This window comes from Anser cygnoides, chromosome 4 (genome assembly GCF_040182565.1).
Source record: "Anser cygnoides isolate HZ-2024a breed goose chromosome 4, Taihu_goose_T2T_genome, whole genome shotgun sequence".
NCBI classification, from domain to species: Eukaryota; Metazoa; Chordata; class Aves; order Anseriformes; family Anatidae; genus Anser; species Anser cygnoides.
In genome coordinates, this window is record NC_089876.1 from 46,449,573 (window position 1) to 46,477,500 (window position 27,928).

General features: G+C 34.8%; 1 protein-coding gene and 1 long non-coding RNA gene across 5 annotated transcripts in view; one reads left to right on the forward strand and one right to left on the reverse strand.

The window, feature by feature from the left end:
* The window catches only part of LRBA (LPS responsive beige-like anchor protein), a 397,410-nt gene that overhangs the window by 125,035 nt on the left and 244,447 nt on the right, over positions 1-27,928 (reverse strand). For all 4 annotated transcript variants that reach the window (XM_066996727.1, XM_066996728.1, XM_066996726.1 and 1 more), the window contains 4 exons: positions 9,496-9,613; positions 7,666-7,768; positions 5,647-5,762; positions 2,992-3,104 (listed from right to left, as the gene is read on the reverse strand). In XM_066996727.1, the coding sequence (XP_066852828.1) occupies positions 2,992-3,104; positions 5,647-5,762; positions 7,666-7,768; positions 9,496-9,613 (450 nt within the window). The remainder of the gene's footprint in view (positions 1-2,991; positions 3,105-5,646; positions 5,763-7,665; positions 7,769-9,495; positions 9,614-27,928) is intronic.
* On the forward strand, positions 8,369-22,654 carry LOC106032244 (uncharacterized). The gene is made up of 3 exons (XR_001204716.3): positions 8,369-8,453; positions 21,692-21,750; positions 22,515-22,654. It is a non-coding gene; the product is annotated as an uncharacterized lncRNA (long non-coding RNA).

Sequence of the window (27,928 nt, forward strand, 5' to 3'; positions counted from 1 at the left end):
CATATGTAACTTTAACTTGCAACTTCTAAAGAAAACCTTCACTTTTGATTTTCTTAGGAACCCCAAAAAAGTAAAAATATTGACCTGACATCTTTTCTTCAAGACCAAAATATCTATGCAAGTCCCACACTAGGACTGTTAAAACCATGTAAAATGTTAAGTGAAATATATTTAAATATTTTTAAAACCTTTAACAGTCCAAAAGCATAGGCATCCTACAATACATATCTAGCCGTTGTTTTGAAGTTTTACCCCAAAGACAAGGTACAGGAATGCAAATATCACAACACACATTATATTCAAACATATTCACAGTTGAACATTAGCAAGGTACTGCTGGTTTGTATTTTTCACATATTTGCCATGAAGTCATTACGTGACAATTTAACATTTAAACTACATAGAGTTGATATTCCTAGAAATGCCTAAACGGTAACCAAAACCTGAACTACTGTATCTGAGACAGGTGTGTAATAAAGACTTTCATCATGTATAAGGGAATGACTTGCATTCATCCAGAACAGCAGTTACATGTTATGACATATAGATGCGCTCTCACCAACGACACATAACAGAGTATCATAAAATAACGTTAATAAAAAATCACATCAAAAAAGAGTGGTTTTCCTACCTAATTTTTTACCAGAGGCAAGAACCTAACCTAAAGTGAGGAAAATTGTTCTACATTGCACTTACTTATGTTTCAGGGTAGAGGCAGAAAAACTAGGACTACAGCTCTGGCTGAGTTGATGAGTTTACAAATTAAAATAAAATTAAAAGGAGATTTCTCAGAAGTATAACAGGTGGGCAATCTTTTTTTTTTGTCTTTAATTATTTTAGTAATAGCATATTTTCATTACTATTTAACAAAAATTAATGGAAACTGAGGTTGCAAAAATCTTATCATAATCAAGGAAAGTATGAATGATTAATATATTTAATTTATGTACTAATTCAAGCTACACAGAGCTGATGTTACTCATAAGCTTTCAGTTTTCACTTAAATATAATTCAGGCAAACACCAATTCCTTTATACAACTAACGTGCATGAAAACATGAAAACAGTAACTGAACAGCTAAGTTTACTAGTGAGAAGAATCTTTCTGCTACACTGCAGACTGACTAGCAAATACAAAGTCTTTTGTATTTGCTCTGTATTTAACTTCTCTTAACTACCATTATTGTTTTTTTTATTATTTTTCTGAAAGAGAAATTCAAGTGTTTGTTGTTTGTTTTTTTTCTCTAATTATCTCTGCATTTTGCAATTTATTGTCTTTGCATTTCTTCTCAGTATCATCTTAACTCTGGATTTTGGATATTTGTGCTTCTACATTTTGAACAATTTCAAATTCGTTTAGTCTAGACCGGTGACAAGTATTGTTAGTTGTAAACGATTCAGATTTTATTTTTTTTGGCATGGGAACTGTTAAGAAAGCATTCATTAAATTTTACAGTAAGAAATTATTTTAAAATATTATATGTCTTTGAAAAAAATGCTACAATGTAAGATATGTGTAGGTTTACCCATGAATATGGATTTGTGTCAGTCAGACATTCTGACTGAGGGAGCATCAAGTTCATGACTTATTCGAGTAGTATTATTAGAAAATATTACAATGACAGTACCTCAGCATCTCTCTGCTTTGGACTTATAATATTATATATTTGTTTTTATTTATATATAATATATATATATGTGTGTGTGTGAATTTTATATATTTATTTTATACATTTATTTTATATATTTATATTGTATAGCTATAATATATGTATATTATATATACACAAAAAAGGCATAGAATAGTCTGTAAACATATATAGATATGCATATACACATATATACATATCTATTTGATGACTGCACAGTGCTTTTTAAAAGTTAAAGTACTAAATGTGTAGTCAAAAAATCATTTTTCTGGAGATTTTCAAACAGACCTATGTTTAGTTTAATCAATAATGAATTGAAAGTAGGAACTTTTTTAAACTGCCTTATTTTTGGATTTTTTTCTATCATATTACTGTTTTGTATAGAAGACATTTGTAAAAAAAAAAAGTTCTAATTAAAATATTTTCTTTAGCTTTTCCACTAATTAATTATTTCCCCTTACTCCAAATGCCAACCAGATTTTAGAAAAAGATCCAGTTTTTAGGTCCATTTAACTAGTCCAGCACCTAGTTTGTGGCATCCCTGCCTATGGCAGGGTGGTTGGAACTAGAAGATCTTTAAGGTCCATTCCAACCCAAGCCACGCTATGATTCTATGATTCTAGTCTTTGTAGAGAAAATGAGACGCTTACACTTTGTAAAATGAAATATTATTTTCTTGCAAAAGATTGAAAGAAAATAATCACATTCTACAAAGCTTTAAACAGGCTGTATAACATCGCATCTGTGTATATTCATTTGGGAAAGAGCCTTAGAAAAACAAGACTACTCCATGAGAAAAAAGTAGTTCATCAAAGCTTTAAGAAACTAACCATCCTTTGTCTGTTTGTCTGTTTGACAAAGGACAGCTGCATTACTTAAGCATACCTGAAGCTGTTTCACAAAGTAAATGAAAAAATAGTTTCTACTTTGGGAACATGGGCAATGATTTAAAAGTTCTTAAAATATGGTATTATAGGTTTTACTACTAAAACCACAGTTCTCATGAGAAAACCAGGAAATTATTTGGCAAATTTTTAATCTTTAGCTGACTTGGCATCCCTAACTTCATTAAAATTTGAAATTAAATGCATATGCTCCAACTAAGAGTACCTTCCATTAACAATTCTTAAATTAAAACAATCAGAAGTAATTAGAATACATCGATAATTCTTTTCTCCACAAAAACAACCTTATCCCTATTATCAGTATATGTATTTACAAATGAGACACAGTTAACGGTTGTGCATTATTAATGCATCACACACAGCAGAAGACATGAATGAGACTGAAAACTACTGTGATAATTATTGGAGAGAACAAAAAGAGTATCGGATGACAAATACCTTTGACAAATCTCTGAAGTTGCTAGGAAGTGTAAGGTCCAACTCATCTGATTCATAGTTGGTGATAACCCAAGGGAAGACAGGGTACTGATTTAAATCATTGTAAGTGCGACCTGACAAACAACAAAAACTTGAGTTAAAAGGAGTTACGCTTAACTAACATAAGAGCCTCTGAAGATACAACCATATAGTTTCATGAGTTCCTCAAAAGAACTGTAATTTATTTCAGATCCTTTATCATTTCAGTGTTCTACTTTGCTTTACTGAAAAGGACGATAAAAAAGTTTGCAAATTGCTAGTATTTAAACATTTCAGCTCATTTCACTTTAATTGTAAACTGGTTTGCTGGCAGTAAGAGTTAAACAAATTCATTTTCTATACATTTCTCCCTGATTTGTCTTTTTCACCTTGTCTTCTATCTCTGAAATGAAACGCAAAAAAATACAAGAGTCCAATGACATTTGCTTATATAAAAATTAAAGCAAGTTTTACATACAGCATTAAATTTAGTATGTGAAGAAGCTCAGGATTTTAGAAATTATACAGAAAACAAACATTTCATCCAGAGCATTCATTTTAAGGTGAATTCTCCTTGATCATCTGTCGATATGCCAAAATTTAACAAAGAGAATATCTGTAATATATATAATAATAAATATTACATATATATTACATCTATATTATTATATATGATATATATTATATATATTATATTATGTATCTGTATATATATAATTATATCTTATATATTATGTATTATATGTTATATATATTGTATATATATTATGTATGTTATATATTATATATACATGTATTATATATATATTCTGGATCCAAGTTCACATATGCACCTTCATGCATCTGTAAGATAGAAACAATATCCTTCCTCCAGTAAAAGCAAAATATCCAGTTAGAATAGTCTCCTATACACAATACATACACATACATGTTACATGTAATCTGGTTTATAATTTTAAAATGCGTAATTTTTGCTTGGATTCTGTCTTTTTTTAATGATACTGTTGCAGAAGCTCAGTCATTCACATCACCTCCCATCCATATGTCCTCAGATTTTGTCTAATCCGGTCTTAAAAGTCTCAAAGAATAGGTTTTTACTTCTTCCCTAGAGAGATTATTTTATAACCCAAACTATCAGATTCCAGAAAAAAATAAAATAAAATAAAATAAAATAAAATAAAATAAAATAAAATAAAATAAAATAAAATAAAATAAAATAAAATAAAATAAAATAAAATAAAATATCTAAAACCCACCCTAAGTTTGTATTTTCCTAGCTTTCTTACACCAGCCGGTATTTGTCCATCATGGTTTGCAGAAATTATAAATGGTATAGCTAGATATAGCTAGATCCTTTCTTTCCCTTATCAGTTGGACATATTACACATTATTCAGGACTAAGGATACATGACACCTACATCTCTGTTTGTTTCAAATTGACAGCCATCACAACAATCTTTTACCTCCCCATCATGGGAAACTAGGCTTTCCCTTTTTCCATAACACTATCTTTTCATCCCTTTTAACTTCCAATACCAAGTAGCTAGAACTCACTTTATTATTTCAATAATACATTAAAGCTGAAAAGGTTAATTCACTAGAGACACAGAAAACAGTGTCAGGATCTTGCCTCATTCCACTTGGGCAGCAAGGAAGTATGTAAATCCAACCCTACTTGTATAAAATCTGCCAGCACCCTGGCATCCCCGACTTAATGACTGATTGCGGAAACTAGCCAATCTGACCGTTTGTATAAAATGTAATTAGTGTGAGCATAGGCATTTGCTCTACCAGTCTTTTTAGAAAGAGCTAAGTCTGAAAGGGAAGTAGTAGACCTTTCAACACTGTCCATAGCATAGAAAAGAGCTGAAAATTGAGAATTTTTGCACAGGCCGCGGTTGCTCTGCAGACAAAATATGTTGGGAAATGAAAGAGTGGTAATGAGACCTAACAACCTCCATCTACTAAACCGAAGTCAAGTTGGCTAAAAACTAATGGGCCAAGAAAGGATACATGAAATATAGCTATGCATTTATAGAACAAGACACTAGGACTGGGGACAACTGCACTGGGGAATGCATTAGGATTTGGAAATGGATGAATGGCGTACTGGCACAGCAATAGCGGTGATCCAAACACCACACTCATCAGAGACCAACCATCCATTTTTTAACAGTAGTATTTACTGGCTCCAGGAATATCATGCTCCCCAACTGACACTTCCCAGAGGGATCCAGACCACCAGAGACATTGTTATATCAGCAGTATTTAGAGAGCATAGTACTTACAAGTATCAAAACTTAGAATCCTAGGGGAAAAAGAAGTTACTATTGCTGAAACTCTATTAAATACGGTTTGTGTAGATCCTGTCCTCCCACAACAGTCAAGATATTCTGACTTGAGCTATATTTTTAAGTGCAGTTCAGTACAGCTTTTTAATTGCATACCATGCTATGTATAATTATGAACAAAGTACATTTAAGAGGATTTTGTGAAGTTATTATTCAGAACAAAATTTTACATAGGAAAAGTTACTTGTTCAAAGGGCAAAATCTAGCAGTGCCCCAGGACTTCTGAGATTGTGCCACAATTAACTAAATGCTTCCTTTCCTGAGTCTTTATAGTAATTTGTGTTACCTGCTATAGTGTTTAGAAACATCAGGTATTCAAAGTTGGAAATTTCTCGGTGTTGCCATCGCTGGGTCATATTTGAAGCTTTGAAAATCTGTCGTGGACTAGCCAAAGAAATGCGCCTGGAAAACAAAAATAAACATTGGAAAAAAATAATGGGAAAACCTGGTGGATCCTCCTTTTTACCTACTTAAATGTATTGGCAGTTTTACATATTCTTTTTACTAGGTCTATGCTAGATTTCTCTGGAGATCAAACTGCTATTTTCGATACTTGAAGTTCATTTTTAAACTTTTATTATCTAATCAGAACAAAAGACTTAAAACATCTGACAACTGGATATGCCAAGATTTGAAAGCTTTCAAACAGAAACCTTTACAGCTGTGGAAATTCAGCTTCTCCACAAAGGCTTAGTGTATTACAGAAACATGTTACTAGCAATTTAGAGACATGCCTGACCATTAAATAAGAACATTACATAACTTAAAATTTCACCTGAGAATAAAGTCATCTTTCAGAAGGGATTTTTAAATTCCCCAAGTACAAAGGAAAAAAATGATAAGATGATAGAACTTTCATTATGAAGTCCATCCTCTTGAGACTGAAATTCTGGGCAGTATTGGAGAGTAAATCATAAATAACTCCATTAAACTTTTAGAATCTGATGCCAGATTTCCCAATGTTTGTGAACAAATACAGAGCCACTCCTTGGAGTGCTAAATCAAGCAGAGAAGAGCTTATTATAAAATTCTCAAGATTGTCTTGTTTATCATAAAAACATCTGTAAATATCAGAACCATATAATATAGGGAAAAAAATCTAGATATAATTTTCATTAATAAATCTTTACTTGTATTGGTAAAAAAAATTACAGAAAACAGTTACAGAAACTGTTTTTTTTTTAATTTCAATAAATGTCATTGAACTGTAAACCTATTTATCAATATAGATGGATGTGAAATTTTGAACAAATTTGTATATACTTTCATTTATATTTTAAAATTTTCACAGATAATTCACTTCCGTAAATAGAAACCCTTAAGATCTTACAGCGCAACAATAATAGCAATCAGCAATTCAAAAGATTTTTTTTCTGGACATGATAAAAATGTTTCGATGTCATCTACCTATCCATATGTACAAAATACTTTACAAAAACCCAATTTTTAAGAAAGAAGAATAAATCTATTCCTTAGAGGTTGGTGTTTCTTCTAAAACTTCAGAAATTAATCTACTTTAAAATAGTTTTATCACTCACTAAAATCCAAGAGTTAAGCAATCCAATAGACATGAGGGACACCTCAAAAACTACTTCCATCAGCCTCAGTGAACATTAAAACGTGTTGTTGACTCCCATCCAGAACATATCTTGCGATTGAGCCCATATCTTCTGCTAAAATCATAGCAAACTGAATCATAACCTTCAGTTTTAGGATCCAAACACACATCCTGCCATGGCAATACTAGTTTCCCACTTACCCTAAGTAAAATTTAGCTCCGTCCCCCAGAGCTGGAAGACAAACATACCATACTAATCCTTCACATGCTGTTTAGCTTATATTGGTCTACACATCACTACAATATCCCCTTAATGAAGAACAATCATTTTCATCTGGGTTTAAATACTACAGAGGATTCAAGGATGTTACAGTCAAGCTAATATAATTGAAAACTGCCATAAAAGCTAATCAGTCCTACTATCAGTCTTATATCAGACTTAAATTTCAGTGGGTTGGTAACCATAAAGAACCCTATTTTACTTAAGTATGGTAAGTGATTGAGTCTCACTGGCAAAAAGAAGCTAGCTTCCCTGTAGCAGACAGAAATCACAAAAATAACCTCAAATCCAAAAGTCATTATATAAACACAATCCAAAAAGCATGAAGAACCGACAGGCTTGAGGGTGTGCACGTTTTGTAAACCAGTAGGTATACATGCTTTAAACAATAAAGGTTGGTTTGATTAAAAAAAAAAAAAAAAAACTCTTAGAATTCACAGATATAATTAATTCAAACTGTAAAATACCTGGTCTGGGGTAGTCCAAAGATAGCACCAATACCGACCCGAGGAAGACAATTAACCACTTTCTTTACTGTTGCTTGGTCAGGGAAGTTGAACATGACACCAACTGTGAACACAAGAAATGAAAACAATGTTATTCTGCAGCATTTATTTTTTGCCTTCTGGCCCAATAAAACATAAACCTAAGCTTAGGTGCTGAACAGACTAGACTAAGTCTAGTCACCTGAGTCAACTAGTCAACTAAGACTAGACATGTTTCCTTGAGACTACTATAGATACACATTTATACAATTTCTGGAACTGCTTCTATTTTCCGCTGAGAGGAATTTCAGCAGAAGTTGACACTTTTACAAACCTTATGAAGCCTACAGTTGTTTTGTTTTCTGAACAGAAGGCAAATCTTTATGTACACATTGACTAACTAGAACTAAATAAAAAAATAGTTTATATATGAACTGCATCACATTTAATAGCTTACTGTCTATTTTCAATAACAATATATTTAACATTTATTATATTTAATATATAAATATTATCTTCATGTTTCGTCTGAAACACGGAATGACATTAATGAAATAGGAACCTAAAAATTGGAATAACATAATCCAATTGTGATTCCACCAGTGGACATTTATGACTTCACAGAGGCTAGTTTATGACAACTAGGGGCTCTAAAATATGAAACTGTTTGAGTACATGATTAATATTCCAGTGGACGATACGCACTTCCAGATATGCACAATGATGCTCTCTGCAAGATCCGTGTCTGATTCTTACCAGCTATGTTTAAGGTTAGAGTTAATTTTAAACTCAGAGAAAAACTATTTGACTGATATATTAACTGCATAAAAGATGTTGTCCTGTGAAACACGTGCTGACTTAAGGACAACAATGTTTAATATCACTATCAAAAAAAATTCTCTATATTTGAAAAGTGTCTTCTTAAGACCTACGTTATTTGATGTCTTTGTATACAGATTTCAAAACTTGGTTTTCAAAATTTCATTATCAGTACAAAACCCTAGAAGATCCTGAAGAATCTTAGTTTAAGCTGCAAAGACATCATATAACCTGGTTTAGAATAAAATTTAAGAGGAGAAAATAGCAGAACAAAATTCTCTGAAGTCTAAACTCACTATATTTTGAGTGACTTGTCAGACTACATATGTATGTTTGAAAAAGGAGCTGAAGAAAGTAAAGAGTGAAAAAAATGTTCATAAGCAGGGTTAAGCCCACATTTATTTCTTAGAATCACACTAAGATCTAACTGAAAGCTGCACTTCTCTATTTATATAATTTTAGAGATATCTAAGAGCTGCAGATTATTGCATACCTATATTTGAAAAACATTAGAACATTGGAATACTATTACTAGAAATAAAGCACAAAGCTATACCAGTAACTAGTCCAATCTGGTAGTGCAGTTCTTTCATTCCGTCATTCTTAGCATGTATAACTAATAACTGCTAACCCTCCCAAGAGACAAAAAAAAAAACCTTGAAGCAGATCAGAGGTAGGTGTGCCTTAAGCAAGAATGTTTAGATGCCAAATAAACATGTGGGTATAAATGGAAGTTGCTATAAATGAAATGAGGCATTGTTAATTCCCAGTTACTGTGTTTGAACATAATTCCTCAAGAAAAAAACAAACAAAAAAGGAAAGTGGAAACAAAAAATACAATAGAAAAATATACTACTTTAAATATAGAGGCACTTAATCCAAACCCTTCCACTACTTACACAAATCCATAACAAAAAACGGAGTGACTAAACAGCCAAACAGAAAGCATGTGTCCCCAAATCAATACTTGACATGGCCCTAAACTCACAGTACCTCTATTTGCCATGAATATCTCCAGTGCTGTATTTTGCAGAAGATAACGTCGAGAAAAGATAGATCGAATCTCTGAAAAGAGCCATTTTCCATGAAGTCCTTCTGTATATGCCAGAATCTAGCAGAAATGAGAAAGAGAGTGAAAAAAAAAATGTTTTAAATATGTTGTCAGTATAGGTAATGTCTTGTGAAAGAGAAACTGTCTGATGCACAAACATGGATTCTACCAATTACATGCAAAACCTGCAGCAAAATTAAAATGTGCTCAAATTTAAAATCATACTATGATAATCATACGATCATGGACTTTTTGAAGTCCTAAACTCAATTCATGCCAAGGCCTTCTAAAAATTTGCTCTATTTTTTCTGTATTTTCCATATTAACTGTGTTTTCCATAATCAAGGCAGTTTCAGAAACATTGCAAAAGGTTTAGCACATCAGCAAGATATAAAAGCATATTCTGAAAATATATTACTAGTGCCATCAGATGTATCCACACTTGGCTTTAGCATTGTAATAACACGACTGTAACAAATAAGCAAGAAAAAACGTCTTCGAAGAAAAAAATGTTCCTTACGTTTATTGTTAAGGCAACATTCATTAATTCTAGAAGTATAAAGGTTGGCTGTATAAGAGGTTAAGTATCATTTTGTCAGCTAAGGTTAAACACAAACCTGCAAATGAACTCAGCATAATCTCTCTATGGAGTAAGCGGTTGTCAAAGTAACTTGTTACAATTCCTGTCATCCCATCTGACAGACACAGATGCTTAGTCTGCCTTCACAATTCAAACTAATCCCATTTTTAGTCCTCAGCCACTTTGTTTCTTTGTTTCTTCACTTTTTCCTTTTCATTTCAAAGCTTAATTATGTAAGTGTTAAGAAACAGCGGGATTGGACACTCCTCTGCCTCAGATTAACAATCCACAAGCAAAGAAAAATATCTGAGATTTGTCCATTTTAGCAAACACAAATACTTCTAACATAAATCCATCACAGAAAAGGAGTTGCAAATATAATCCTCTTTAACATCATCACTCTTACAACAACTTCACTTAAGCAATATACTGTGAATAAATACAAAACAGAAATAAGAGATGAAAAAAGAAAAGTAAAATTCAAGCCTTTAATATAAGACTGTTTTTGAACACAATCACCTGCCTGTAGTTTTTTAATGGAAGATCTTGCCTCACATGTACTGTATGTTCACAAATAAACTGTTTTTGCAGCACAGAGAACAGAAGCACTATAAAGAGCACTGCAAAACACAGTGTAAAATACCATACTACATCTGTGAGTTTTATAATAACAAACAAGTGGGGCAAACCAAAAGCAGCTAGCACAGAAGCTCAGAACTTACAAAGGAAATCATCTCCCACACCTTCTTCCTTTTTAGTTAATCTCTCATCTTCCCCCCAATGCGACAGACAACTTCTTCTCCTCTCCCAACACCCCCACACACACAGAAAGAGAAGGAAAAAACGCATAATTATTCTGAAACCAAACTCCTGAAATGTGATGAAAGGAACAGAGACTGCCTATGGTTACCAATCATTTCTGAAACAGAGGAACTATCCGAGTTGGGCCATGCTGACACTTTCCCTACCACATCCACAACCCAGCCCCACTAATTGGCAGATTTGTATAATTCTGCAGTGCTACTCAGAACCGCTGTGTTTTGCTTTTGTCTCATGCATATAAATATCCTTTGAAGAGCACAACATCAAAAGAGGTGACAAAGGAGACAAAGTTGTGGTCCCTGTGTACAAAAATTTCTTAGTACTTTTGCTGGTATTCATCCATGTTACAATCTTAAAATTGGAGCTTATAATTTCAGTGCTTATTTTTAGAGAGAATCAGGAATGTATTTCTGCATTTCTCTGCGTTTCAGTAGCAGCAATTAAAACATGACTGATTGTTACTACGAATCAGCACATTTCAAATTCAAACACTTATTACATGGATACTATGAGTAAAATCAGCAAGGTAAATATTACTTTTACCCTGTGAGACTGGTGTTTGTTGAGATGGTGGAAACACTGCAAACGGCCAAACGCCATTTTTTCAAAATGGGAAGGAAAAGCATCAACAGCAGAGCTAGTTTATGTTGGGCGGCTCATACAGCCATGCTAAAGTTACTGAAATAACAGGATTTACAGCAGAAACTTGGATCAGGCTACAGAAAGAGTAGCAGTCACCGCTGGAGCAATTCTTCAGGCCGCTCATTAACAGCGGTTATCAGGAGCGAGAAGCAGCTGAGGCCTAGCTGAGCCAGGCCTTCGTTCCGAGTTGGAATAGTAGCTGCCTGGTCCGCAGCTTCACTTCAAAGTCTCTGGAGTTCAATTAAAACTGGATTAGGTGGAAGCAGCCCTTCTTTGGGACACTCTGTTCTCTGAACCTCCTCACACACTGACAGCACCCTAGACAGAGGTCTAGCCCTCCAATGAACCGGTCGCTATGGAAACTGCATCATTACCATTGCTCTGCGCTTAGCGCGCCCAGTGGACTAGATGAAAGATCCAAGCACATTTCTTTCATGTGTATTAGCAACGATTCCTTACGAAAATCAAATTCTACCTTTTATTTCTTGACAGACATCCGGTTTTATTAACAGAACCCACTAGTTGCAGAAACTGGTTAGCACTTTAAGTTAAATTCAGAATTTTTATTTTGATACCAGTTTTTTTTTTTAATCAGTGCTACCACTTCTGATATTTTCAGTTTCAGAATTACAACTTGCAAAACATTTTTTTGCATTTTCCTGTTTTCATCCTTAAGTCACACAACACAGAAATCTGTTTAAGAATTTAAGAACCACCATTTTATTCATCCTCTTGTATTATAAGTTTGGTTTAAAAATGACTCCCAGTTATTTCTGTGTTTTGTTACCATTGGTAATAGTTTTGGACTAACTTGTGAAGCAAAGACTAATGGGAGTGTACAATCTAATTTAACATGCACAAATAGTACCACCTGCCCCACATGAATAGATATCCGTAGAACTTCAGTTGATTCCACACATCAGACTGAAGTTTAATCTATGCACATTTCACTTATTTGAAAATATACTGGACCCTACAGGAGAACAGACAATTTATATGGTTTACCATTTCCATGAAAAATACTTGAAGTAGATAAATGAGCTGTTCGTACATGATTCTACAAATCTTATTACATGAACTACTCTGTGATCAGACTTTCACAGAATCACAGAATGGTTTGGGTTGGAAAGGAGCTTAAAGATCACCCAGTTCCAACCCCCTGTCATGGGCTGGGACACCTCCCACCAGACCAGGCCTTGAACACCTCCAGGGATGGGGCATCCACGGTTTCTCTAGGCAATCTGTTCCAGTGCCTCACCATCCTCAGAGTGAAGAATTTCTTCCAAATATCTAATAAAAATCTAACCTCTTTGAGTTTAAAACCATGGCTCTTTGTCCTGTCACTACAGTCCCTGACCAACAGTCCCTCTCCTGCTTTCTTGTAGGCCCCCTTTAGGTATTGTAAGGAAAACAGATTAACAAACAGCATGACAACACAATTTAAAATACAAAATTCCTTTCACCTCTGCATGAAGTCCCTTCTTTACTTCAAATAAAAAAATGAAGACCCAAACCTGCAATCAGTTCTCACAGTCCTGCTGCAGGCCCTGACGCTACCTGACTGGAAGAAAACCTACAAGAAGCCAGTAGGTAAAGAAGAGCCAACTTCAATTTCCACTTTGAGAACACTGTGAATCAGAGTTGCATGAAAATGCAGGTAGCAAAGAGCTGATTGTTAATTAAGATCACGTGTAAACAAGTCATCTCCTCACAATTCATAGCTGTGTATCAACATGAAAATACCCACCCGGAAGCTATTCAGTTTTGGACACAAATGCCCAGCCCTACCTTTTCTCCAAAATCCCCTCCAACCTTGATTATAAACAATGACTCTTGTAGAAAATTACATGCAATAGTTTAAAAATACCATCTGTACAGCTTCCTCCTGAATTAGGAAAGTAGTATTTTACTGAGGACTAGATGAACAGTTTGCGTTACATTTTAAGCAAACCAATCAGCTATCATATTTTATTTTTAGAGAAAAGTACTATTGATCTCAAAAATGAGAATATCCTATAAGTAATTAAGTCTGCAAATGGGTTATAGAACTGAAACAGTAATTGAGTAATTATATTACTTTAATGTGCCAGCCAATTTAACTGTCATGAGTAAAATAAAAACTAAATAGCTTATTTAAAAAGCTGATGAATATTTGTATATTTCACAACAGTTTTTCTTGAGACCTCCTAAAAAAGTTACAGAGCACATTAATCGAGACACAGCAAAAACAAAATGCATTTAATTTGCATTTAAATTTGATTGCAGCTGAGAGAGGACCTATGCAAATAAATTCTTCTAGTAGCATTCTTAGTCTTTTGGGGTTATCTTGGTTCAGGTAGGCAAAACTACTGCATGTAGAGGATATAAAATCTGATTCAGAGTTCATCAAGAATCTGGATTGCCACCACAATCTCAGCCTTGTAAATACATTCCACGTCTTCAGATTCTACTGTTCAGATACTATTTAGTTGCTAGCTGTAGCATTCACAGTGAAAGGGTCTTATGCCGATCTTTTTTTTAAATACATCCAAGATTAATAGTAATGTTAAATATCCAAATGCTCTTAAATAAATCACAGAACTTATAGTTTATTTTAGATTTCTCAAGAGAATAATGAATAAGATGTTCTATTTTAAAAAGTAGATATTTATACATGCAGCCACTTAAATCTATGCTCAAATAATAGTAGTCTCCCTTCCAGTCCCTCCTGTAAGCACACAATCTGCTATACAATCCTGTTCAGCATTTTCATGGGTGACAAACTCAATTAAACATATTCATTACTTTAATGTTCCACTAGATGGTTTTACCCAGCATAAAAAATTTAAATAAATAAATAAATACTCTGTGACCTTTGTATCGATCAAGCAAAATGGCTTATGCCTGGGTGTGGGTGGTGAAGGGACTGGGGAGGGGGGTGGTAAAGGACTCTTATGTTTTCTCTTCCAATTACTGGAGGAGATGATAAAACCACAGCAAATGATGTATCAGCTCATTTTATCTTATCGCTTTGGGGCTAGGTGACAATGAAGTTCATATTTCACTGGTTCCCATTGAAGATTGTGAAAATTACTTGCCCTTATGACCTGAAATTTCACTAGAAGACAGAAATTTCTCTTCTGCAAAGTAATGCAATTTTTCAGATGTCAACCTTTAGCCCAGCTTTAAAAATTAATTTCATTTATATTAACCAATGATATTGATATTTTCACAGAATGTTCTTTGATACATGAACCACAGACTAGCAAATTGATGTGCTTTAGAAGGCTAAAATTATTTTATCTGAAGCTGCTGGGGACAGACAGATTTACCACAAACTGGAATTCCTATTTCACAGTATACTGTTTATACTAGCCTGATATACTTTAAGGCCTCTGGACCTGTAAATAGTGTAGTCTTTAGTTACAACTTAGAAATTATTTCCAATTATAGAATAGATCTAGAAATGAAACTATGTAAGTGATACACAAACAAAAACACCATTTGTGTGGAAATGAATAACGTCTGTCACAGGCCACAGATCAGTACATGTGTGATGACATGAAAAATACTTACCAGATGATTAAAATAGACGATGCACAACTATATTTTCTCTCTTTATCCTGACACTAAAGCTATATTTCAAAGTGAAAAAAATTATGCAATGCAGATTTTCTGAAACTAGTCTTCCACTAACTGCAGATAACCTTCTCCCCGTATCAAGATCTACCTTTGAAAATTCATGACAGGTATTCATAACAGGTTTCGTTCTTTTGAATTGACTATGAGGTTCCCAACACCCCATAGGTTCTAATAAATCAGTAAACACTGTTAGCAAAGTTAGTACCAACTATCTTACTCCTTTCCACTGCATCCAATACTTCACGATTTCTTTGTCCATTTTGATTATCCCTGCTGAATCCTAGGCAGCAGGACTAGCAATGGTTCATTATGAGTGGCAGAAAACATTTAATCAAGTAATCATCAAGCAATGGCAGTGTCCTGTCTTTAACCATAGCCAGCACGGTGGGTAAATAGAATATTTTCTCATTTTTTCCTTCATTATATCATAAGTTTAAAAATTCAGAGAGCATTTTTAATCTACTCTAATTAATAATAACAATTCTGGCTAGTCCTGATGTCCACACAGACTGACAGATTCCACAACTGCTTTGTGAACTGCATTAAATTCTATGACTTCATCATTTTATGTGTCAATGAATTTCATCATTTAAACTCTGTAATAAAATAATGTAATTAAATACTGTATATTCTCTCTCTGTAATTAAATACTGTATATACTACGTAAATATTTAAAAAGCTACTGTTGTTGATATCAATTTGTATATATTGGACAAAAAAGGAAGTTACCTGCAAAAACTCAAAAAGATAGCTTAAGCATCACTGATTAAAATTCAGTGAAACGATTTGTCAGTGTGTAGAAGCTGTCAAACTAGCTGATCACATTAAGAATTTGGATCAATAATGCTGAAATGAAGTATTATTAATATCAAGCCTCTATAGTAATGAATCGTGCAGTGGCAGGCTAGCTACCCCACAAGACAGAATTTTGGAAAATTAGATTAAGAAATTCCATTTGCCATCAGTTTACCTATGCAACCGAGGAGCTGGTGTCTAGACCTGCCTCAAAATTCCTCACAACTCACTTATGTTGGTGCTAACTACGCAACTTTCTGTCAGCACAAACCTTGCTACCTCGTTACTTAACTCCCTTTCAAGTTTATCATGTGAAAAACTAAACAACAAAGTACAGGAACTTTAAGATGCTCCAAACTATGTGTTAGTGAAAACTGATTGTTTAATTTGACTTCAGGTCTCCTTGTGAGCTAATCAAAAAGGAAATGTAAATTCAGGTTGTGATAATCTGAAAGCGACCATTTTTGAAGTGCTTACTGGAAATGGGGTTATAAAACAAAAACTCTTCTTAAACTTTAACCTCAAAGTTTTTTGGTATACTCCCTAGGATTTTGTATTACTGTTAAGAAAAAAAAATAGATATACATTTCTGAGGTGATAAGTATGACCGCAAACCAAATTTTGCCAAGGTACCCAAATATGATCATTCAGAAGGCTTCATAATGGAAATAAGTTTATGAGGAAGATACCAAGGTGTGTCTCTCTGAAATAACTGAGTTAATAAAAAATACTTTGGAAGAATACCATCAAGGACTATTTTTAACAATTCTGTTTCTGAACTCTCCAGTATAACATATCTTCAAAGGGTCTCAAGATCCTCTTTTTTTTTTTTTTCCTGGAAAGATTTTACACAATGAAGGGTATCAATTCTTTTTGTTCCTTGTGTAAGATAAATGAAGCAAAATTACAGAGAGCAAGGGGTGGGGATGTGGCCTCAACATTAATGATTAATGCTAGGTTTTTAGTCAGCCTGGTTTTCAGATGATCAGAACTGACTACCGTCTTATTCTCACCTATAATGTCAGACCTGATTCTCTTTGAACAGGTCCTCTCTTTCATATTTCTGAGAACTATGGTTATCTGCTTGCATATAAGAAGTATCTTCTTTTTGATATTTAACAAAGTTATAACAAGTAAAATTATGGCAGTTAGCAGAAGACTTTGTCCCTATCGAATTTTGCACAGATTTAATCTGGAGAAGAGGAGGCTGAGGGGGGACCTTATTGCTCTCTACAATTACCTGAAAGGAAGGTGTGGGGAGCTGGGGGTCGGCCTCTTCTCACAGATAACTAGTGATAGGACTAGAGGGAATGGCCTCAAGATGCACCGGGGTGGTTTAGGTTGGAAATTAGGAGACATTTCTTCTCAGAAAGAGCAGTCAGGCATTGGAACGGGTTGCCCAGGGAGGTGGTGGCGTCATTATCCCTGGGGGTGTTTAAGGGAAGGTTGGATGTGGTACTTAGGGACATGGTTTAGTGGATAATATTGGTGGTAGGGGGATGGTTGGATCAAATGATCTTGGAGGTCTTTTCCAACCTTAATGATTCTACTATTCTAAGATTGTGCTGTTGTGCTTTGTGCACCTTATTTCTACTTAGTGGCTCCAATCCATTACATGCTGTTGTAAAACTACTACAATAAATAGCCTTTCAAAACTATTTAAGGGATTTTGAGAAAAGCCCTAAAAGCTTTCTCCTGTTTAAAAGCAGAAGTACCTCAGAAAGTCATGAAAGAAATCAACCAGAATTATTATATTTTTATAACAAGAGGGTATTTACCTTTATGATGTTTCTTTTTGTTTGTTTGCTTTTTCAAGTTTAAAGTTCTGGTTGGTCCCCCCTCTTCTTTTAAAAAACTCCTAAAGAGTTTTTTAACTATCTACTATTTAACTAGTATCTACTATTTAACTAGTATCTACTATTTTAACTATCTATCCTATCTACTCCTTGTAGATAATCTTTATCAGATTATATTGGTTGATCTCTAAGGAGTACAGAGTCTGAAAACTAGGACAATTGCCAGACTAATGACTCACAGCAGTTCATATCCACAGCAGTATAACTAGATATGGTGAAAGGTAATATACAGGAGCATGCATTTCAAAAACAGACCATGGAAAACAACATAAAAGCTTGCTGGTTTTGCTGTCTCTTAAACAGATTTAGCCACTGAGGTTTCTTTAAAAAAATAAGGTTCATGTTTGTTGTAATTGTCTCTTCAAATTTCAGTTTTGAACAGCAAATCAGAGTAGTCATGTAAGATTTCCCACTGCTGTGCCCTGCACCTGTCTATTTCACCACTTTTAGGACATGACTTCTCCCATGGGCTGCTCCTGCATGTATCCAGGAGATCTCTATCTGGCCAGAACACGTGCAAGCAGAAGCAGCAACTGCAACCAAGGAGGGAACAAATGCACCTGCAATACTGGCAGATGTCCAGTGTCTGCCATTTTGATCTGATCTTGCAGACGATGGGTGAGGAGAAAAACACAAATGGGCAATGAAAAAAAAAAAGTTTCAATGCCAAAAAGAAGGATTTTTTTTTTTATTGATGACCTGTAAGCTGACCTTCATATCCCTTCATCAGAACAAAACAAAAACAAAAAACCACCCCCACACATCTGGCAGGAAGCTTGAGTACCAGTCATCATAAAAGACTGCATCTGATCAGCTCATTAATGGGAACCAAGCCCATTCGTAGAAGAACAGATGTGCCTCTTGAAGGCAAAGAGAAAAGTCAGACTCCAGAGCTGCCAATCCAGCAGTTTACATTAAAAGATTCTGTGCTATGTTTTACAAGAGATATGGCACAGAAGGTGCAGCTTGCAAAGGGATGGGAATGTGAAAATGGCTTAATGCCACCTTTGTGCTGCACAGACTCTAGACTGCTGCAGGAACCAAATCCCCTCTGAGTATACTGGAGCAGCTGCAGGGGCTGCTGTGTAATTACATACATTTGCCTTACTTTGGATGTCTGGTAGCTGCCCCACATCCCAGGACTGCACAGTACTTTATGGTATAGAAAATCTCCCTCCTGCTCTCAGAAGTTGGGACAGAAGATACAGCAGTGCTTCTAATAAACCCTCCACTGCTCAAGCACTGCTCCTCTCCCTGCTAGTTCATTTACTATACACCAAAGCAGAACAGAGACATGACAACAACATAGGGAAATCATTCTTAGTTATCAGAGGACATGTCCCCCACATGCACTTTTTTTAATCAAGACCCACAAGAGTATGCCTCATATTCTGTATCTGTATTCCTACATTTATCTTATATTCCAGTAAAAGTAGATTAATTCCTCAAGTAAAGGAACTGGGTTATAATCAGTCAGTGACAAAGGTTTTGCTATGGCCTATGACTGCAAGAGAGAATCTCTTCTTTAAGATCACCCATAGAAATAATTTGACCAATTAAAATGAATCATGTTCCTAAAGAACAAAGAACAATGAGAACAGAAGGTTTTAAACAATAACTGCTGGTTTTCATCTCAGGAGATGGCAAAATAAAGTAGTTTAAATTCAGCTTTAAAGCATTCCTATGAGTAATTATACATAATTAAGCCATGGACATACCTAATGTGAGGTCTATGACCACATCTAGGATTCTAGGGTAACAAAACAAGAACATAACCCTGATTTCAGTTTTAAAATGCAATAGAAAATTAAACTGCATTTCTAGTGCAAATGATTGATAAGAAAGGCTTGGAAATGTGATACAAGTGTAACGTACACAGACAGCAGTCTGGGGATAGTTGAACAACTGATCCAACAACATGATTTGCCTTGCCATTCCCCCTAGGGTATTAAATCTAAAACTTGCTACCACTGAGGGCCCAATAAAAAATGACCTATCAAAAAATTCTGCAGATGACAGAAGAAGAAGGGGCTGTAAGTCTGTGTGAAAATATCAGCTCTTGTGAAGAACTGTAATCTGGGCTGCGGTATGCATTTATCTTACAAATCCACTATACTGTTATGCACAACTGGAAGTTTTCCTAAAAGGCAGAAAAAAGGCAGATCTAATGTGGGAGTATTTACAAAGCACCGGGTTCCAGCCAATATGTGACAGTCTGTTTCATAAATGCTCAAGTCAAAAGGGAAAAAAGTCCTGTAAACTGCTTTTTAGACACAATTAACCTCTTAGTAATATCCTATCCACTCCGTGCAAAGTGCTGCCAAGAAATAACAGTTCCTTGAGAAAATACAATAATTTATCTTGTCCATGAATATTTCATTTGCAAAAGTAACTTAAGGCAACTCTTATCAAGCAAATTAACTGTACTTGAAGGAATGATGTGGGAACCCTTCTTAAACCTTTAAGCGGGAAAAAATCTAACTGGGTAGCAGTTCTGTTCCCAGTCAGCTCCACATTTTGAAAGAGGTAGATGTTTTTTATAAAAAAGCAGGAGATTGAAGACATGAGAAAACATAATTTTTTGAAGGCATTTTCAGTTCTTAAGTGATTTAATTTGTAACTCAATGTTCTTTTGTTAAAAAGAGTAGTTTAAGACAGAAGACCTATCTGTAAGTTACTGAAGGTTTGCTCCATGACTAACTACGTCTGGAGTACTTACGAGTAATTTAAACAATTTTGGATCTGGAATCAGTGAAATTTGAAAATACTTGAAATCATTTCCTAAGATGAGGACACTTATTTCCATAACATGCTAGCAATATAGATATGCAAGTAGGTTAGTCATTTTAAAATACGTGTCAGAGGCAAGACTACTGCATTTGAGCTCTGAAATATAAAAAGTATCACACCCTACAAGTAGGAATGCATTTACAGCCAGAAATGCCTGCATATTTATCTCCAGAAGATACACGGCAAGAAGTTAGAAGTTGAAAGTTTGTGGAGTTTGATGGTTGACCATTTATTACAGGACAAGGAATATTCCTTTCTTTTCCATGAGTATGTGAAAATTATCTTCTGAAAAGACTAGGACACAAAACTTGAAGCAATAACACAAAGAATAAAAGTAACTCATCCAGACACATCTGTACCGCCAGTGAAGAACTGATAAACTGACCAATAAATCATTGTTCCTAGTTGACAAAAGTTGCATTTGTATGTCCTCATTTAATAATTATAGTTTTAAAAAATGTGGCATTCAATTCAAAAAATAGACATATCAACTTTAATTTGTTACATCAATTGTTGAAACTTCATATATACAGTAGCATAAAGAACCTGCAAAAATAACTAAAACTGGCAAGTATCTGCTTCTTAGCATTCCACCTAAACACAACGTCGGTGTTGATAAAATCCACTTTTTAAAACACGTATCCTTACAAATCTTAAGTACTGTCATCTCATCTCCCTGTTGGAGTTTGATTGATTACGCCTTTTCCTTATGTTCATTAATCTCATCACCTTATCTTTTACACCACTTCATTTTAGCAGAAAGGCAATAATAAAACCCTCATCCATTATCCTTTTACTCATCTAGTCAAGCGGAAATGGTTAATAACATGCTACAAATTGAACTTCAATCACCTCATTTTCTCCTTTGTCGAATGTACATTAAAGTATATTCCAAAAGTGCAATTTGTTTTACAGGGGAATTTGTGTTATATTGCTACAGACAACTAAAATTAAGTGTTTCTCAGTTTGATTATTAAATATATCCAACTGTCCTTTTATCTCTGATACTAAAACATTAACTCATTTTATTAGGGTGTAATAATACAAGAGCCTTATCTCCCAGAACACAGGGACATCTAGTCTGCCTAATAGTAAGTGTTATACAATGCGTCATTTATCTTTCCTTTTTTAAAAAAATATGCTTGTGATAGTTTATGAATTGGTACATTATTGCAGATGAAATGGCTCTCCATTTAAGAAAAGTTAATTTGTTTACATGTAGGCTTATCTTCAAATGCAAGCCCCATTAGAGAAGCGGTCTGTAACTGTCAGAGCAAGTGAAGGGGGGAAATAGGTGGATGTAGAAAAATTTAGAGCACAGTAATTTTACTCTGATCATCAATTGCCTGTTTGAATATAAACTGTGTTCTACATACATTTTTAGCAAAATTTCTATGATTCTAAAATGATTCTACAGAAACACTGATTGAAATAAGGGTCTCAGAAATTGTTTTTATGAACTCTCCTCATCATTCTCAATATGGACGTATGTTAAACTAAATGACAATTCTCAAAAAACAAGAAAAATCTACTAAAAAAAATCTGAAATGAGACATGCTTGGAGTTCTTTCTTCCAAAAAAGAAAATTAGAAGGATGGGTGAAATTCTAGCTCAATTTAATTCAGTGACAGTAATCCCTTTTACAGAAGGGAAGCAAGATGTGCTCATCCGTTTTTGTATCTCCCTAGAAAAAATTTCACTTGCACTTCTGTCATTATGTCAGGGAAACAAGACTGATTTCACTAGATCCTCAGTAAAACTGTGGGTCAGTATAAACCAATATAACCACACATACTGTGCAACTATTATAATAAAAAGATGTTTTCCCATTTATTGTCTCATCTCAATTCTACAGAACACTGTTAATCTTCTAAGAAGCCTGAGAACACCAAAGTTCTACCTTTACTCAAAGAAGACAGAATTATGGAGACAGTCATTTTTTATTACCATCAAAACTTGCGATTGTTAGCATCACAGTATATGTATATACGTGTATATATATATTAAAGCAATGCAAAGCATATATACACGGCTTTAAGTAAGTTATAAAAAAGATGTAAAATTGTTTTTACATTCCCCTTACTGGTCTACCTTTTTTCAATTCTCTGTCCATGAGCAGTCACTTTCTACTGCTACCCCAACCCTACTGTTCTAACAGCACTATATTTGAGGTCAGCTGGAGTGGAGAAATGATTCAGATAGTAAATAACCTGGGGCAGGGAGAAGAAAAAATGCGAAGGTTATTTTAGGCTGACTCACTTCCCCTGTTCTGTTCACTGCACAACTGCTCAAATGCTTTCCCACAAACAACGGGGAGACGGAGGGTGATGTGATGGGTCCTAAGGCCATCTTACCTTAAGCCAGGACTGTCACTGAGAGGAATGCTTCTAAAACTTTGGTTTAGCAAAATCTTTACTCCAGTCAGACCAGCCTCTGTGTATGACTAGTTCGGTTTTCAGTCCTGCAGCTCTCTGGGTTCTTCCATTTCTCTGGGTGTTTCAAGCAGCCAAGCTCTAACACGTATCTTACCTAGAAACTGTCTTGAAGTCCTCCCTTAATACCACACCTCTAAAAGCTTCAACAGCTTGCTGACATATACAGCTGCTGGTTTCATGTTGAAAATTTCTTCTTTTGTCATGGAAAATGTCTTGTTTCTTGTTTTCTTGTACTTTGACCAGTATTTAAATATCTGTAACTTCTGGTCCTACATTTAGAGAGGAAGATCTCTGGTCTGTGTTTGTAAACTGTGGTTGTCCAGTGCTGTCCCTGTCTATGACTAAGGCTTGTGTTACAACCTAGTAAAATAAAAAGCATTCTGCTTCTTCAAAGCAACAGACTTTGCTGTCTTTGTTTAAACTACTTTGTCTACGTACGTGACACATTTCAGCCCAGGAATAAGCAAATTCAATTCTTACTGTAATAACTTGACCACTCAAGAATTCAGATTTCTTTGTTTTCATGAAGTTTGAAGTAGTTGACTACATTTTGACTTATTTCAAGCTACAAGTAATACTGACTCAAAAATACAAACTAGTTATTATACTTGCCATCTACTTGCTGCAGAATCACCAGATTAAATTATAATATCGATTATTTGTTAAAGCCCAGATGTTTTAACTTCCTTTTATGTTTTCACACGTGGAGACCACAATTGTAGTTGGTATCAAAAACTTGTATTTCAGCATGACTTGCACAGACTTAGCTATTCCAAGCAGCATGGTAAAATACTAGAAGTGTATCAACATAATACATTTTATAAATGCAAATTTCTAGACTACGTGCATGCACAGAAATTGATCTAATTCATCTGAATTTTTTCATGTCATACTTCTGAAAGCTACCTTTCAGAAAACTGCTTTCTTTAAGTGTCTTCTGTTAATAATGCCTCCCTCTTCTGCATGTATAACTGAAGAGGTTGTCTACTTGCTTCCCTTTCACTATTTAATGTATATTAAAACAGATGTTCAAAAAAGCCCTTCAGGTTCTTCATGAGAAAGTCTAGCACCCAAAAGAAATAAATAGAGAATTAGAGCAAGCTATAAACCCAAGACGCTTCTAAATTGCTGTCAGTAGTTTACCAAGAGGTGCAAGTTTACACAATGTAAGTTGAATCCTTCAGCTGATGCCACACTTCTGAGAAAAGTAAATCACTGATGCTACAGCACTTGAGCACAATTTATTGCAGAAATAAATGAACAACTGAATACTAAGCAAGTCAATGGGAGTCTCGATTCCAGTCTCTAACCACCATTCCTGTACCACATAACATGTCATCATCCATAAGTAAATGAGTTAATCAATTTAATGAGGATTCAGACAAATCGGCTGCCTAATGAGCACTCAAACTGATGTGGCAAGGGTTATGCTCCAGTGCTGACAAAATCAGTTTGATGAAACTGTGACAAAAGCAGCAAAGCACAATTCCTTCAGCACATTTTCCTGCATCTTATTAGCATGAAATTATAATCACTATTTGCAAAACTGTACAGGGAAACCTTTTATTGTGTCAGTCATGTAAACATATGCTTTATCTACTCTTCTTTCCAGCAAACCTGTGCATATTGTTACAATTCAGTTTAGTAATTATTCAGTTCTTTTAGGAAATGGTAGAGTTGTTTAAAGTAATTTAGTTTGAGTATGCCAAGAGAATTTCCAGAGTCATTATGTTGTATGTTTTTGCATTTTATGAATGTGCCATTTGGAAACAAATATAAAATAAAACAACCAAGCTTTGCAAACAGTTCAGGAAATTAACACTAGAATCTCTTTAAAATGTAACAGGGAAGATCCAGCTCTAGTTTTTAGATGAATAGTGATGGTCATATGCTGATTTCTCAACTCCATAATGCTCAGATGCAAAAATCACAGACAAAGGGAATAAATAAAGCTAACTACTGTCGTAACTAGTTTATCAAAATCCTTTACACGTGGCTTCTCAAAGAATTTTCTAGCAATACTGACTAGTTATGTCAAGGCTCAAAATGCAGGGCCAAGAAGTGTCCAGAAGGCTTGGATTAAATGTTGAAAATAATTAAAAATGGAAATCTGACAATTAACAAAAAGCCATAATTAAAAAATAATAATAATCAAACTTAATTCTTACTTTCCAAGTATTACCTGTCTAGAAAACTTTCTGCAGGAAAGGAAAAGTGTCTCTGCATAGAGTTGTTTAAATGCAAGTGATACAAAGGCATATTAGAAAAGTTTTCATGTTTTATCCACAATTTAAAATAGTGTCAGTGTATCAGCCATACAGATCATATAAGCCTGTACTAATTTACAAGAACGAGTTTCTGGATGTGTTCACATAGCTGGCAAAAATCTAATGTTTTATAGACTAATGTCTTTCCTTTCTCCAGGAGAAAGTGTCATACCTCTAATATTTCCTTGCTATCCTGTGAGCACTGTGAGGAGGGAAAGAAATTGCTAACAGTCACAACTTTTGCCCGCATGGGATGGAGCAGCTTCAAACTTTGAGAGCAAACTTAGAAGAGACAACTGACTTATCTGTAAGGACACACAACTTTAGATACCAGTGAAATTGCATTATTTGTAGTAGGCTTTGTCATTCTGTTGACTTTGGGATCTGTGTTTGAGCACTAGAACTCAGCGGCAAGATTTCTGAAAAGCAATCCAGAGGTAATGTAAATGATACTGCATCCAACAGGTATAGAAGGATGTCAAACTGTTAAGAGTAATTAGAAACATTCCTAAAACAAAAAATATGTATTTATATTTTTAACAAAAACTACATAACTATTACACCAAAACAACAGTAGAATCAGTGGCAGCTGACAATATTAACTGGCATATCCTCACACTATTTTATCACCAGAAACTTTATCTTCAAAGCATAGCATTCAAGATAACACACAGTGATTTAAGTTTGAAAGAGTTGAACTTATCTTTTTCTGCACTTCCACGACTTTTATTACAACACACCATATATACATTTCGAACCTACTTAAGGGATCTCGATCAAAACCCTAATTTACCTGTAAACATTTCACTAAGGTCACAGTCTGTGGTTATGATCCCATGACAGCTGGATGCCACTAGGATGGTCTGCTCTGCTCCAAACTGTATGGTCCCACTGCTTCCTTTCTCCTGCCACTAGTGTTCCTACGGCCCTGCAGTAGGAGCCTAGGGAGTACACCCTTGTAAAAATCCAGGGACAAAAAGGTGGCTTCCTGCCAGATCAGTTCCCTAATTTAACTCATTAGGTAAATGATGCTGATGGCAAGGAGAGGTGGGGAAGGACTAAGCAGCCCCAGACCAGGTCCAGTGATTCATATCCTGTGACTGATTTAATATTTATTAAATAAATTAATAAATCCCAGACATTTGCCTTAGTCTAATAGAAGAACTTTTAAAATTGTCTTATTGTGGTAGCTTGTCCAGTAACTTTTTTACATAAATGCCATCATTCTATACAATTATAAATGCTATGAACACATTTAAAAAATAAAAATAAAAATCTGTAATTCAGTTGTTAGAGATTCATACTGAGCCCTGTTAACCCTTACAAACATGCAGATGTACCACTGGCACTTAGAATTGCTGGGCATGAACATTCAATATCACCATATCTAGGAAAATATAAAAACTTACACTGACACGGTGACTCCGGATTTACTCCTTTTCCCAATAAATGATTCCCTGTGAAAGATCTGTAAAGGCTGCTGCTTTATATACAATTAACAGTCAAACTGTAACACAAATTACATGTCATCCTTATCAGAGTTTACACATTGAACTCCTGTATCTGTTGCCAGCAGGCAGCCCTCTCTATCTAGGGAATATCACCATGAATTTGTCCAGTGTCTCGGCACAGAATCTCACACCAAAAGATGGTTTACTACCCACGCTGTGTCAAAAGCATTGGGAGCTCCATCCCTCCGTTAATTCTGTACAATTGCTGAGCGTGTTTTGTGGCCCCTGTGCTACAGAAGGTCAGTATGCCCTTTCTAGGGGCTTATCTTAGAGCAAACTTCCACAGAGTATGCACATGCAGTACCGTCCCCATAAGGACGGGAGCTGAGAGTCCTGTGGCTTTTTCTGAACATTCTTCCCATATTTCTGTGGATAACAATATGTTGTTCCTAGCAAAAGACTCAGTTACAGATCTAGCTTGGACAGCCAAGACTATGTTCATTAGATTTATTAATTACATTAATTAAAGCATGAACCTCACTCCTTCCTGTGACTGTAGCAAAATTAAGCAAGGAAAGGGTAGTCATGGGTAATGCAGCGAGACTTAGGAGAGACACATCACTACCATAAAAGTTTATTTCAGGACTGAGGGGTGTCTAGCATACAAGATTTATTCAGCATCATTAGAAGAAGATGTGGATATAATTAAATTAACTAGGTATTTTTAACGAAGTGACTGGGAAACATTCCTAAATTATTCTATGGGCTGTTCAGGACTTGGTGGTTTTATTTTTACAGCTGATGACCTCACGTTTAAAACAGCATCAGGAATGTTGCTCTCTTTTCACTCTTCTTACATGCCTGGAATACTATTTATTTTCTCCTCTTTTTTCACAGTTAGAAGCTCTCTGATTTTTACATTTGAGTGTGTTATAGTATTCTTAACAGAATAGAGATGAAATCTCACTATTAAAGTTTTTAAATGAATTATTTCATTTTCTCAAATGTTTCAAACTTTAAAGAATAAGACAGCTTCTATTTCATAAGTAAGGATTTGAATGTAATACTATACTCCACAAATCTCTCTTACTCTTCAATAGGTTTTGAAAAACACAA